Below are 15,715 nucleotides of genomic sequence, written 5' to 3'. Positions count from 1 at the left end.
ATATATCACAGGATGATCGTAAAAACTTTTAGGGGAGGCAGAAAACGCAAATGCAAAGCAGAATCATAGAAATGTATGACCGGAAATTCCAACTTGATCAGCTGGAGGATAAACGAAGATGTAGAAATGACAAGTCAATATTGGGTAGAAAAAAAATCTTTATTTAGCGATACTTTACACGAGGACAGTACGTGTACACGTTAAGTTTCCCAACAAGTGCTCAAAGTTCTTACCATCCACAGTTATGCACGCCTCACAACGGCGATGCATTGATTGTCGAACCCTTTCAAAAATATCCAGCACTTCGCGGACGTTTGCAGCTGCCACGGAGATTTTTGTGACGTGGACGGTAAGAACTTTGAGCACTTGTTGTGAAACAACGTGTACACGTACTGCCCTCGTTTATAGGATCACTAAATAAAGAGTTTTTCCACCTATTATTGGCTTGTCATTTCTGCATCTTCGTTTATGCCCCAGTTTATCAGGTTGGGATTTCCGATCATACATTCCTATGTGATGCTGTTTTGTTTTTTGTTTTCTACCTCTCCTAAAAGTTCGTACGTTGAGTTTTGAATTAGGGTATATATATATATACCATTTCTCTGGTGTGTTTTTTAAAGCCGGGGGGAAGGGGGCTGTGACCTCCTCTTCTCAACTGATGGGCCTGAGCACGACTCAAGGAACCAAATGCTCCCGCTACAGATTGATTGCCCTCGGTCTGATTTTCGTCTTCGTAGGTGATGGGGGGGGGGGGCGATTTTGAAATTTCTCAGACATACCATTTGAGTAATCATATCTGAAAATCATGTGCAATTTGGTTAAAAACTTAGAACGATTAAAATAAAACAAAATATGCTGATGCGCATGGACATGAAAAAAATGTTTTTCTAGAATCATCTGCTGTTGGTTTATAACACTGATTTATGAATTGATACACATTCTGTCAATACGTTTAGTTCTTTTTTTGAAAAAATTTACATCCAAAGTTATTATTTTAATAAAATATGTTTTATTTGAGCAAACTCAGAGTGAAATTTGATGGAGTGAAATATCTGTTAAAATAACTTTTATTTATTTTGTTCTGAATCTAATTCACTGAATCATTATCACTGTGATAATGTCTGTTTTAAGTTTCGGTTTCTGCAATTACGCGTTCCAATCAAAATTAGTTTCGGCTTCACTAGAGGCATCTATTGTCAATTTTAGATAATACTTTCTGATTGCATGTGTACGTGAACGATATTTTTTTTCTAAAAAGCAATTTATTTTTTTTTTAAATATGTATTGCAATTTATTATTTCAGAAATTTGTAAGTTGAGCCCACTTGCAACAAAATTGGATGCACTGAAATATCGGTTAATACGATTTTCCCTACCAACTTTGTGAACCTTAAGAAGGAAAGGTATCAAGATAGTTTTTCAGCGTCATCTACAGTTTTGACTTGAAATGACACTTTTTGATATCACACGCATGGATTTTGGCGATACCTTTTTATTTTCTATCGTTTCTTTCATCCAAAAAAAACTAATTTCTCTTAATTTTTTTCGGAATGCTTAATTATTTTGATAAGTCAGCCCACTTATAAAATAATCGGATATAGTGAAGTATCGGAGAAAACAATGTCTCTTCTCCGATTATATATAATTTCGGATGAAACTAGTCCAGATCACTATCTTTACCATCTGTCACATATTATAATAATGGGGGGGGGGGGGAAAGGGGATTGAAACGGTTTCGTTTGCTGTCCGACTCCGAGTAAGGATAGTCTGGCTGAACTAAGTTAGACACGGGGTTTACCCTCCGTGTTAAGAAATTAGGATGAGAGCAAATGGCTTTTTTGTTGGGCGAGGGCAATAACGCGCCGTCACTAATTTTACTGATGAATCATTTAGGGGACTCATTGTGAGGGCAATCGACCTACACCCGTCAGCCTTCCCTCTTTTGGGGGGGGGGGTTATCGCACGTACACACAAAAAAAAAAAACTCACTTTAGGAAAACAATGGAACTTACCAAGGGAGTGGTAGAAGCTACGAATACAATAAATCAGTGTTTCTCAACCAAGGGTCATATGGCCACCTTTCGGTCCTGGGGACCATGTGTGAATACCAAATAGAATGGAAAGCCATGACGATTTTGAATGTCTTTGTCCGAAAATAGGATATTTTTGTATACATGAAATGCATTGTTTGTTTTTTCACATAAATTAATAAAAACTTCTGGATCCACCCATCCTCCAGAAACGCTTCGATATCTCTTTGAGATGGGAAGCGGGGTGTGTCCGATCCTTCAGCATTCAGTGTATTAAAAGACTTATCTTTAAATTTTGAGCAGTACCTAGAACGAATTAGACTATTTTCCATAGGGGAAATCGCATTTCGGCTAAGGAATGATTCCGGAACGAATAATCTTCGTTGGCCTTCACTGTATTTTCTTTCTATATTTATTTCTTTGTTTATTTTTTTTCTACTATCACTCTTTAAATTACGAACTAAATTTCCAAAGAATTTATCACACAATATTTGAGTCATTACATTGGATAGGTTTTGGATATAAATTAGCATTTTTATAAAAAAGAAACTTCATTCCATATTGATTTAAATATCGGAAATTCAAGGTTAATAATAATATCCTTATTGTACATTAGGATGGAGCCCATTCAAGGTTGAATTCAAGCAGTGGAAATAAGAGAAAACTATTTGGCTGGTCGCTTTTTTTTTCCCCCGTGGATAATATTAAATCACACATCATTCAGCAAAGAAAATACGTTATATCTTCTATCTTTTGGATAATTCTGATTGTTTTAAATTCAAATGAAATTATTTTTTTCATGCATTAATGACGAAAATTTTTTCGTTCATTTGAATTCACCAATACCATCGGATTTCTTCACTAATAATATTTTAACGTGATTGCGCATGATACTTACTCTAATGCTAGTTTCCATTGCTAGATATAAATTCCATCGCTATTAAATTAACTGATCATACAAATATAAATAAAATTAAAATTGAAATAAAGTATTTCTAAATCATATTTAAAAATTGAGTTTTTTCATAGATACCGTCCATGCCACTTAATGCGATCATACCGAACTCCGGGTTTCTGATAACAATAACCGATAAATATATCAGAAAAAAATCTCGTTTGCAATTACGGTGGTCATGCATCCCGTTTGATCAAATGGGACGTATGGTAAACAAAAACAAATATTGGTGATACGTGGCAAATCGGTTTTGTTTCCTACATAATTGGTTGCAAAATGTTCAATCGTTCTGTTTTTTTTTTATAAATTCTAAAACGGGACTTATTTTTTTCTCCTTTAAGCTAAAATTCTGCATTTTTTTTATTCAGCCATTGTGAGGCGTTAGAATGAAACTGAATATTGTGAATTACTTTTTTAATGTACGATATGTTTCATATATCGCTTTAGAAAATCTTTCGGAAAAAAGAAAATTGAATCTAATCAACGGAAAGAAACCGATCAAGATCTGAAGGGAAGGGCTTTATTTTTTGTTATTCATTTGCCTTCACAATAGGAAGGCCATTGAAAAAGTACCTCCCCGAGTACAACTATAAACGAATAAGTGGCGTCGACTGCGTATAGTACTTTGTTTTAAATTTCACATTAGCATTTTTCATTATCTTCAGTCGATTAATCATGTTTCAAGAAGTATTGTCTTGTCAACGTTAAACATCTAAAGAAGGTTCGCAAGTCGTTCTTTAGTTTTAAACATTTTACCATAAATGTCAACCCAAGAACTATTTTAGGATCAACGGATGTCGACAGTCGGTCTTCTTCCTTCTCCTGGGTCTTTAAGGGAAGGTGTTTTTTTTTTTTTCATACTTGAAATCAGAAAAATTTCAGTTTTTCTTTCCTCCTCATCAACTCCACAGGAAACTGCATTTTCAGGGAAGGGTGCAAGAGACGGAACATCCATAAAAAGAAAAGAGATAGTCATACAGACAGAGAAAGAGAAAGATGGCGTGGAAGATAGAGAAATAGAGATGATATTTCTCTCTCTTATTAAAAGAAATAAGCACGCGGCTCGCGCATTGCCGCCGCTGCCGCTGTCGTCCATCAGTTTGTAGTCCAACTCTTGTTCATGCCATTGTCATGCAGTGAAACGGACACGAGTAGATGCCGCTTCTGATTCCTTTGATCAAGAGCATCTTCTTTTATCATCTTCAAGATGTGAATCTGATCACGGAACAGATATAGTCATGATCTGGACCAGCCGCGGTACTGCTATTATTTTTCTACTTGGAATAAGCGCTGTCTTCGGAAAAGGTAACGATTATATTGTCACACAAATTTTAATTTATAATTACGTTTTAAGAAGTTACCGGAATTTTTGTCCAATTTTTTTTTTTTCATTTCACATGGCTGTTTTCAGCAAAAAAACTTTTTTCGAATCACTTTTTTCCACTCATTTTGAAATTTATTTTAGAATTTGACGAGGGACAAGGAATATAATTTCTATTATTGTATGTTTATAATCTTAATCAAAGAGAAAAGTTCCGTGGAGAAAAATAACTTTAGATCGAGGAGTTCAGTATTTAGATACTTAGGTTACTTAAGTGCTGTAAAACCATTATTATTTTTTTTCGGTAAGTATTAAAAAGTGAAGGTTTAATATGAACCTGAGGAAGATCATGGTTCGTAAGATCATTTCTATGGTACAATTTTTATGTTCGTGTCTATCTATGAACTTTAAGTTAATTTTTAAGTTAACTTGTCTGTTTTAGCGAAGAAAAAGACTTTTTCCAACAATAATTTTAAAATTACTTTCAGTTTTGAAATTTATTTTAGAATTAGATATTAGAAAAAATTTTATATGATGTATGTTTATAGTCTAATAATCTTAATCATAGAGAGGAGTTCCGTAGAGGAAACAACTTTTAATGCAGGAGTTGAGTGTTTACATAAGTGTTACGCAAATGTCCCAAATCCATTATAATTTTTGAAAGCATTAAAAAGCTATGAAAATTATATTAAGTGAAGATTTATATTAAATTGGGAAATTTAAATTCACTTACTTGCTTTGAACGAAAAAAGATTTTTCCTAACAATAATTTTTGTATTATTTCATTTTGAAATTTATTTTAGTATTAGGGATTTTAGATTAGGGGAATAAGATATGGGAAAAGAAATATATTTCTATGAAGTGTATGTTTTTTTATATTCTGATACGTTTATCATAGAGAAGGGTCTTGTAGATAAAGTAAATTTTGATCTAGGAGTTGAGTGTTTTAGATAAGTGTTGTAAAATCATTATGATTTTTGATAGGCATTAAAAAGCTTTGACTATTATATTATCAATAATCGTACGTTTTGTACGAACTTGAGAAAATATTGCGGTCATCTTCAGTGTTTTGAACAGTAGTTCGAAAGAGGTAGAAAGCGTTTTCTAAAAATCAGAATTCGTATTTTTTTTATTTCAATTACTATATAAAAAAATGTAAATATTATAAATTTAGATATAAAAGCATGGTAGAGTCTTGTGAACAAACATTTTCCCATGCTTTCATCTCGGATATGTATTTCTCGAGTCTGCAAGCAAAGAAAAAGTTGAATGAATAAAATTAAACTAAAAAAATTGAAAAGTAAAAATATATATTTCACTAATTTTTTTTAAAGTTAGAAAATAAATTTGAAAAAAAATTCTCATATTAATTTCAAATACTATGGTTTTAAGTGACCAAAATTAAAAAAAAAAATTATAAAATACTTATGTATATCTGAGTTTTCCGATTATTTATTGTTTCTCATTTTTTGACCTCTTTATGTTCAAAATTTTACTCCTCATACTGAAAACTTTTTAAAAAAAAAATTCATATTATTATTACTGTAAATACAAAGAATATCAAAATACAAGATTGATTGGTCATGTCACAAGACATTCATGTCATAAATATCAAAATGCATTTTAAACTTATCCACATGCAGCTGTAGGTGATGAAAAAAAAAAGCACAATTGCATATTTAGTTGAGAATATGAAGTAATCCAGAGAGTGTTGGTGACACAGTCTTCACTTTGAATTTTAGTATTATACATTCTACAGCGAATCTCGGAAAATTAATAAGTTTTTTAAACTAAAAAGTTGTGCTTACCAGCTAAATTGAAAAAAAAATTACTGGCATTTTAATTTTGTGGTTAATAAAAAATAAATTCAAAAGTTATCATGAGAGGAAAAAATAAAAATAAGGAAACACGGAATGCTTTCGATGTTATTTTCTTGCTTGAATCTGTCATGTCCTAAATTCAAAAAAAAGTAAAAGCATCAGCATTTATCCCCATCATAAACTCTCTCTGATTTAGAAAAAAAAAGACCTTGTAAGAGGAATGTAAAGCTTTCACTTCTATACGGGCATAAAGAAATGCATGATAACAGATTCATATCAACATTAATATTTCATCGTCAAAATGACTCTCTGTCAGTAAATAAAAAAAGTGAGTCAAGCTTGTTATAGGATAAATGTAGAGGACTTAGAGAGTGCTGGATTCTCTCTCATCGAACCAAAACAATTTTTTACTTTAAAAATGAAGCACATTTTATTTTTTCTGTCTTGCGATTTTTATATCACACCATACAGAGATTCTAGTATCTGTACTTTTTCATCCTTCAGATAATTAGACGTAAAATACATCAATGCCAGCAAAATGTTTTTGAAACGTGAGAGTTTATATTTATGCTGATTGCCACAAGATGGCTCTAAACTCATTATCTCGTCTTTTATTTTGTGGCGGGAATATTTATTTATCTGCATACAGTGTTGGAGACATGTTGTGGCGGAATTTTTCCTGTAAAATAATCGAAAACTTACGAATGATGCTCCACTTGGTACTTGGTGCCATATTCCATATTCCAAATGGTACTATTGGTACCATTCTCGTATGGTACTATGTATTAGTTTTAAAATTACTGTCTTAGGCCGGTATTACACTGTAAAAGTTTGATAAAATCTCTTGTATAAAACAAAAAATTCAACCAATAAAGTTCATAGGTTACATTCGAGCAAATGAAACTGATAATCTTATTGGTGGCATTTTACAAGTTTTATAAAATTACTTTTATCAAACTTTTATAGTGTAATCCCGGCCTTAAAGAACAAACACAAACTTTGAGTTTTCTCCGTTCTTCACGAGCCCGTCCCATTCACAGAGAAGAAAATAAGGGCCAAAGGGCGCTTAGGATTCTCCGATATAAAGTCCTTTTTCAGTGTCAGTCAGATAAAATTTTTCCATGCCTTCAAATAACATAATACTATATTTCGAGATGAAAGACATTTATTTTAGATAAAAGATGTTTGTTTTACAAAACAAAATGAAAGATAAATATTTCGGAACCAGCAGAAGCACTTTTTATGCCGAACGGGGGATACAAACCTAAGTTGAAAATGCGAAAAAAAGCTTCGTCGACCAAAACAACGTGGTCGGGTAAGCCGAAAATAGGATCCCGCTCGGATGGAGATTTTTTCCTCGTTTCGCCCTGGTCTACAGGCAGACTTGGTAATTTAATTCTAACTGGAATGATAAATTGTTCAATTACCGTAACTGAGAAATAAGTATAGTAATATTGTTATGGTTTAAAATAGAAAATTAGACCTTCGTCCTTAGGATAACTCAACGAAAAAAATACGTGAAATTATATCCTAAGTACAAAGATCGCTAATTGTAGCCAAAAAATGTAATTTGCTAGTTACTGATGAAATTCCTGAAGGGCGACGAAGTAAAGAGCTGCTGCAAATTGCAGTAAACAAAAATGTATTTCACGAGAAAAAAAGTCTATCATGACCATATTTTATTTCTAATAATACGGGAAATTCGGATTTCAACCCCCTCCCTTACAAGCTATTGGCAAGAAATTACAGTGATCTCTATTTGACGAATCGGTGATGAATATGGTAACTTTGTCATAACCTAACCACACTTTAGAAAAGGAGAAGAAAGAGATGAAAAAAAGTAGAAGAAAAGAAAGGAAAACAGTATAATATAGATAAGAAGATAAGAGAGTAGGTAGCAGACTTCTTTTTCATCCTCACCCTACTTGTTCTTTTTCACCCTTATATGTATATAGTAGAAGGATACATCATTTGAGTAAAACAAAATCTCTAATAGGAGTATAGAGATAAACGGAGGTAAAAAGAACAAATTTTTTCATAGAGTTACACAAAACTTCATGATTAAAAAAGGAAGAAAACATAGAAAACTTGTTTGAATTTATTTCTGGCATTTTGACGCAATATTACGTCCTTGATCTTGAAGTGGTTAAACGGTACAATTCGGAGCATTGGCGATTTCAACCAAAAAACGTTGTCATAAGTCAGAAAAATCACGAATTATTCCTTAAAAATTATCAATTAGTGTGTTAATGAAGACATACCACTACTACTAAATCACACATGCACCTAATAAAAAAAACCAAAAAAAAAAAAAACACGAATACAATATAATTTTTAATGATGTACCGAGGCCTTTCAATTTATCTTCATTTGCCCTATTCTTTGATTTCGATACAGAATTAGGGAATTTAATCCGCCATAAGAAATTGCAGTTACACCTTTTTTTTTCATAATGTTATCCTTATCACCATTTCCCTGCCTTACGTGACAGGTCAAACAGAATACAAATACACAATGCACGCAATCATGTATTTTTATTATATTCCAAGCTTACGTTAATCTCCCTCTAGCGATTAGAAATAGTGACCATTACTCAGGCTTTGCCAACCATAGAGGTTCGAAAAAAAAATTCACTTGCCTCCATCTGATGTAAACCATCAGTTTCATTACCACAATCTTATTTTTCGACATAATGTTTTTACGCGCTTACTTGAGCTTAATTTTTTTCAGATTTTTGACTGAGCTCAATTATAAGAGTGGGGAAAAAATACTGTTTCATTAATTAGGTTTTTCTGTGCATAAGGAACATTTCTTCATATACACTGACTTCCAAAAGTTAAGTACGTGACAGCTTTTATAGCATAACGACACCACTTTAATTTTGTCCCCCCCCCTCCGGTTTGGACAGATAGTGGAATTGAATTTTAATCGAATATTTTTTGTGACCATATAATATTAATAGATGCTGTAAAAATATAATTTATTCATTTCACTATTTTTATTAATTTATTCTATTCTACCTATTCGGTAGATGTTAACAAATATGGGAACTGATTAAGAGAAATTACTGTTACTACTACCTGACCGTACATGCACCTCGTACAATTGCTCTACAGAAATTCGTAACGAATTGGCACATGCTGGAATATGCGTGTACGTGTTGTGAACCTAAGGTGAAGTTTGTATGTGTGTAATGCTTATTATGTGTAGTGCTGCCATCCGCCATTTGCGCCCTGAAGTTGGGAACCTCAGAAAAACATCTTCTGGCGACCAAAGACATTAGGGCTGCCCGCTTCAAGCAATTTAATATATATATATATATATGCTGAACACATAATAATTGCCAAAACTTGTAATTTTTTCACTTTTATCTTTCGTGTATGTGCATGCGCACGTGCGTGTGTTGCTTGTTTTACCAGAAACTCCTCTCGAATTCTACTTGCGAGGAGATGAGCTGATGCTTCCAAGAATACAAAAAACTACTGTTCGTAGTGCAGGTAATAGATTTTTGTCTTGTTCTCCGAAACTCCAATCAAACTCAATTTGAAATTGAAATCATCAGTTTTCGTTGAATCGAATTTGATCAAAATATTTATTCAAATATTTTTCAATATTGCCACTTATTCAAAATTCTGTATAGAATATGATTTATAACCCATATCGTATCGGTTTTTTCAAACAAATCAAGTCAATTCACAAACTTTTAACAAAAATTTTAATTGAATTTTAATCGAGTCGATTAACTCAACTGAAATTTTTAACTACGATTAACAATTGATCGATTAATCAGACCAGCCCTAAGCAATATATCAATAATCAGAGGGGTGGCAACCCTTAGTCAACAGGCCTTTGGATAACTGTTTGACTAGTTTGGAACTGTTTCTATAACTGGTAATTTAACTTATATATAATATTTTAGGTGTATAGACAGATCCGCACGGTGTATTTTCGCACTTGGGGAATTTCGGGGATACTTCCGCTAAACATAGGCCTTTCTTTTTCTGTTTTTCTCCCTATACGTGTATTCCTTCTCCTTTTCTTCTCTACCATAAATGGCCTGAAGTTATAAGGGTTGTGTATCCTCATTAAATTTTGCCGCTGAAACTGAAAGAGTTGAGTCAATTCTTTCTTGCCGTTCTTATAAACGTATACTATCGTACTATTAGTTGGAGGAGTTTGGGAGGTCGTCTCCCAACCACGAACGTGGTGAGATGGGAGTACGGGAGTAAGCGGCCTCAGCTTTACGTTAAATCGATTCATATAAGAAACAAATATCGCGGTCACGATGCGGTAATCGTTTTTTTTTCAAATTTGGGAGAGAAAACTTATGTGTGTTATGCTATTATATAAATTAATTAATCGTTAATTAAGTAATTAAACATTGATAATAATGATAATCAATCGTTGCAAAAACACGGTTGGATTTAGTACAGTATTTTCAAAGTGGAACGAACTCGTTTTATTGTGGAAAGTATCAATTTTACAGTGGATATGATGCAAACTAAAGTTCGGTTAATTTCTCTAAAAAAAAGCTGAACAAGTTTTTCAATGTGATATGAATGCAGTCCCAATACAACTTCTATCCACTTAAGGGAAGGGAATGAAAGAAAGTAGGGGTAGAGATGGAATGAAATACATTTAAGAAGGGCTTGGTTGTGCGGAAAATGTGTGTAATGTCCTCAAATTACACTTATGGGGAAAAGACACGTTGTGCGTATCTGTCGCCTAACCGGCGACTTATTTACTTAGGGGCCATTCAAGTATTACGCAAGCAGATTTTCAATCATTTTCGACCCCCCCCCCCCCCGTCAGCAAAATTTTGTCAGCAGCTTAGAATATATATCTTCAAAAAGGGGTGGTTGATGACGTAAGCAACCTTCAAACCCCCCCCCACCCTGTCAACAAATCAGCAAATCCGAAACCCCCCCCCCCCCCCCCGATGATGACGTAATACTTGAAGGACCCCTTACTTCAGAATTTGTTTCTTCCGTTAAGAGTATAATATCTGGGCAATGAGCATCGCATTTTGACAAATTGATTAATTTTTTGTCAATAGTCTTATGTTGCACCAGTACTCATCTCCAGAGCCGTTGCCGGAAACTTCTTTCGGGGGTGGGGGGGAACTGATGTTATTCATGATGGTTCACTCATGTTAACCATGTCATTCGATAAAAATCAGCGATTTTCTAACATCTCGGGTGGGGGGGGGGGGGGTTAGAAAATCGACCCCCACTCGCTACGGCCCTGCTCATCTCTGATCTCTTCATCATTATTTAATATAGTGAGAAATAAATTTCGTGATAATACGTGCATTCTTGTGAAGTATCGATTCACGAGACAAACTGGAATTAGGAAAAAGGTATCGCCGTCAGATTCTTTGGGCAATGCGTGGGGTCTGTTTTGCGCATTTTTCGCTGACCCCGGAGAAAATCAACTTGCTCTCGAAGGTGATAAACTTCACAAAGGGCATTGCAACCAGGTATTTCTTTTCTTTCTATCTCTATTTTTCAAGAGAGAATTTTCTATCATGCTTTGAACTTTCTCTTCTTATTTTTTCTCTCATTGGCATTCTTGCCATTAGTTCTTATGCCTTACATAATACATTGACAAGAAACTCTTTTTTTATATACATCTCTCGCTCTCTCTCCTCTCGTTCCCTATTCTCTCACAGTCTTGCAAGATACGGCTCTTGAAGAAGGTCACTTGAAGGGACCATAGTTTAGCCCCAACCTTAATTTGGCCTCCTTCATCTTTCTTTTGTCTATTTTTCCCAGACCTCTCATTTATAGCCAATTTTTTTCTTTCTTAGTTGGGCCGTAAACTGTAGGACAATAGTATGTATTTCGAGTTACCTTGATGAGAAGACATTTGATTTGCGTGTTTTCCCTCATCTTGTTACAAACGTCCATTTTTTCACACGACCAGACAGGGCTGATCCTATAACTTAATGAGCTGGTTATGAGGAACGTGTTGCCGAAAATTACTAGGTAGAAGTACAAATTGAATGGAACTTTCAGAATGATAATAATAGTAGTACAGAATAAAGCAGTGTTTCTCATTCTGAACCCGAGGCCTAGTAAAATGTCTGAAATAATTCGACGGACCATTAACATACAGCATGAGTAATGCGACCCTGTGTCGCGTAAAATATGGGTCATATAAATGTAGAAAAAGAACAAAGCCATCCATAGGGGGTGTGTGACAGGTGTGGTCACACTGGGCCAGCCCCGTACCTAGGGAGGTGCTCAGGACGCCCGTGCCCTCCCCCCCCCCCCGCGATCACGCTAAAAATGAGGGGGGCGAATATTTCAGAAAAAATTGACATATCAAAAGAAAATACCCTTTATATCATAGTCTCCCAAACTTTTTGTTCCATCTCGCCCCCTTCTTCAAATTTTTTTTTCTCTCATCGCCCCTTAACTCAAATAAACCCATAGGATCCTATGTTAAATTAGTTGATTCTATCGCCCCCTTGGACCATTCCATCGCCCACTTTGGTAAACACTGCTTTATATGTATATTAATCAATTTCTATTAATTTAAATGCTTTTTTTTAAAGGGTGCTAACTCAAAATTTCTCGGGGAAATTTTTTTGTGCCCCCCCCCCCAAAAGTTGATTCCGCGTACGTCCCTGCACTGGGCCGACCATAGATTGAAAAAACAACTTATAGAGTTTTAAAGAGAACAAAAAAACAGAGTTCAATGTCATGTTGAGTTACGCTGTTATCCGTTTATCCGTTTGTTGAAGCAAAATCGATTGAATTCTTTCACTAGAGGACGTCTTTATATAAGTCGACATATATTCTCCCTATGAGTTCCCATGTCCCTTGTTTCACAGAAATGGTCTTCTAGACTTGTATATATTAAAAGATATTAAAAGACATAACATGTAATCTGACTCGCATTGAGTGTGTCTTCTTTATTTTTCTTTCGAAAAAAAAAAATTAATCATCCTCCCAAATTCATTTAGACTTGTTGAGGTATTCAGTCAATGTCACTACCGAATTTTCACTCGAGTAGGTTTCCTCTCCCGGATCTCCTACTACTAATAATAGGCTAAGAGATTTCAGAATTTCATGGAAGATGAAGAGGGAGAATGGAGTAACAGGTCCATGTCAACTTAATTGACCTGATGGATTACAGAGAATGGCTGAGTGATAAAAAAAAAAGAGAGAAGAGAATAAAGAATAGAGAGAGAATGTAATACGAGCTTTAGAAACTTTCACCAGATATTGGCGAGAATCCAAAATATATTCGTTATCTATACAGAAAATTCTGATTCTTGATTGGAATCGATTCCGATATTAACTGGTTTTTTTGAGCATTTCAAATTTTAAATACAGGTAAACTCGGTTATAATGACATTCAATAAAACTATCTTCGTAACTGAGGTGTCGTTAAGCCCGATGTATAAGATATTGTATTAATGTGAATGTATTCTCAGATTCTATCGTGGAGCGTTTTAATAAAGCGTAATAATTATATATTACGCCTTATAAAAAATAATGCAGAATCAATTCAAAGAACTGAACAGGTACACATCAACATCGCATATTCTCCTCGGCAAAGGTTGGAGATCCTCCAACGAGCCGTGGCGTACACTTTGAGAACCGTTGCCGTAATGCAGCGTTTCTCAACCTATGGTTCGCGGACCAGAGGTGGTCCATGACGATGGTACAGGTGCAAGCAGATTTGATAATATTATTCAAATTGAATGAAAAATTATCGATTGTGAAACTGATATGAGTAATACCTTCTTAGGTTGAAATATAAGAACTAGACTCAATCTTAAGATGACGATATTTCATCAAGAAAAATGCGGGGAATCACGATCGTATACACGGGATATCGTTAATTGTTGACGAAATCATTCAATTCTTAATGTAATTGCCAATTACCGCTGAAGTTGCTGAAATTAACGATTGTTGCAAATCGCAGTAAAAAAAATATTTCTCACGACAAAAATGTTAAAATATCTTTTTGTCTGGTAGTTACACTTCATTAAGGAAAAATATGGAAAACTGGGATCTTGAATGTTGCAAAATACGTTGGTATGAGAAAGCAAAACCACCAGTTATATTGTTGAAATTATTGAAAAATCCCCAACAGAACAGTAATCGAGGGTGATATTGGAAATTGCAGTTGAAATGCAGTTCCGCGAAAAAAAAAGTATGACAAATATGTGTGATAAAATATTCAGTATTTGATTGTCTTTGCATTTTTCGTTAAAAATAGGTCTACAAAACGTTGACCTTGCCAACTCGGATACAACGACAAAATTTCGTTGATTCTTCAATGCCTTTTTAACCGAGCTTGACAGTGCAGCAGTAATACCCAGAAGTTACGCAATTGGTGGAATCGGTGACAACCATGTAAGTCTATATATTAGAGGTTCCCAAACTTTTTGGAGCGCGACCCCCTTTTAACAAGAATTTTTTCGACTACCCCTCCCCCTTTTTTCAACTTTAGTCAAAATTTAATGGATAGATGTCTCTGCACCGATACTATTCATATGTTCATAAACAATTCTGCATTTTTCGAATTTTTAGAAAAACCGACGTTCACACACACACACACCCACACACACGCACGCGCGCGCGCACGCACGCACATCCAGATACGTCAGTAAATGGATAATAATTAGCTCAGCTAACAGATAAGGTGTGTTAAGGTGTATTTTTTCAAGATATATTTATTTACGTTGCGAAAGCATATACAAAATAAATTTATTTCAGCACGTTTGAATTTTAGAAAATCTTTCGCGTGACCCCCGCCCAGCTCATTTAGGCTGTCCGCCAGGGAGTCGCGACCCACAGCTTGGGAGCCTTGCTGGATATGGAAACCGCAAGGGAATCAACTGTTATTCGCCGAAAAAGCCACTGTTGATTAAATTTAATACATTTCTGTATTTCTTTTTGACGGTGACATGTACTGAAGCAACCTACCAATATTTTCAACGGGCGGTGGTAGCCCAGGTCGATAAGATACTCGCCTAAAGTACCAAAGGATGTTTGGAAGAGTTGCGAGTTCGATACCCGGTTCGTCCTTGTCAGAAAACTTTCCTGACGCAGGAGTACAACAGAAACGGTGACATAACCACAGAAAAAGATTGCTACCGCAGGGTTAACACACCAATCTCTCGGTGAGTATAAAAAAAAAGGCTGCCGTTCGGAATCGGCAATAAATTGTAGGCCCCTGTCTAATTAGCCCTCGTGTGCAGAAAATGGCCGTGGTGCGACAAAAATGATCAAATATTTTCAATGTCCCTTTGATCTCGATTTTTTCTTTTCATTGACATAAGATTGTTATATTATACGTATATTTCTTCTCTTTTTTGAAGCTCGCAGGGAGAGAAAGAGAAACAAATAGGAGAAACTCGTAGGGGGAACCCTCACAAACTGGTATAAATACTGTACTAAAACAGCAGTAAAAAAAGGGCAGAGATTCCACACGAGTATTACAATTTTACGATTTTAGTCATTATAAAGAGTGATAGCGTCCAGGTGGTCGTCTTTGCAACTCTGACAGTTTCACGTGGGCTTCACGCAAACGAACTAGATTTCGTGATCGAATTCTGCGTTAAATTCCTA

The 15,715-nt window shown here is 34.8% G+C and overlaps 1 protein-coding gene across 1 annotated transcript in view; it reads left to right on the top strand.

Annotated features, from left to right (window-relative positions):
* The first annotated feature begins 4,130 nt into the window (after window positions 1-4,130).
* The window catches only part of LOC149075791 (laminin subunit alpha-1-like), a 152,767-nt gene continuing 141,182 nt past the window's right edge, over window positions 4,131-15,715 (top strand). The window contains exon 1 of the mRNA XM_089243301.1: window positions 4,131-4,289. Within this exon, the coding sequence (XP_089099427.1) occupies window positions 4,223-4,289 (67 nt within the window). The 5' untranslated portion in view covers window positions 4,131-4,222. The remainder of the gene's footprint in view (window positions 4,290-15,715) is intronic.

Source organism: Pholcus phalangioides, unplaced genomic scaffold (genome assembly GCF_987345545.1).
Source record: "Pholcus phalangioides strain wild (caught in Gottingen) unplaced genomic scaffold, Ppha-v1.0 ptg000015l_1, whole genome shotgun sequence".
In the NCBI taxonomy this organism is placed as follows: domain Eukaryota; kingdom Metazoa; phylum Arthropoda; class Arachnida; order Araneae; family Pholcidae; genus Pholcus; species Pholcus phalangioides.
This window is presented reverse-complemented; position numbering and strand designations above follow the sequence as displayed.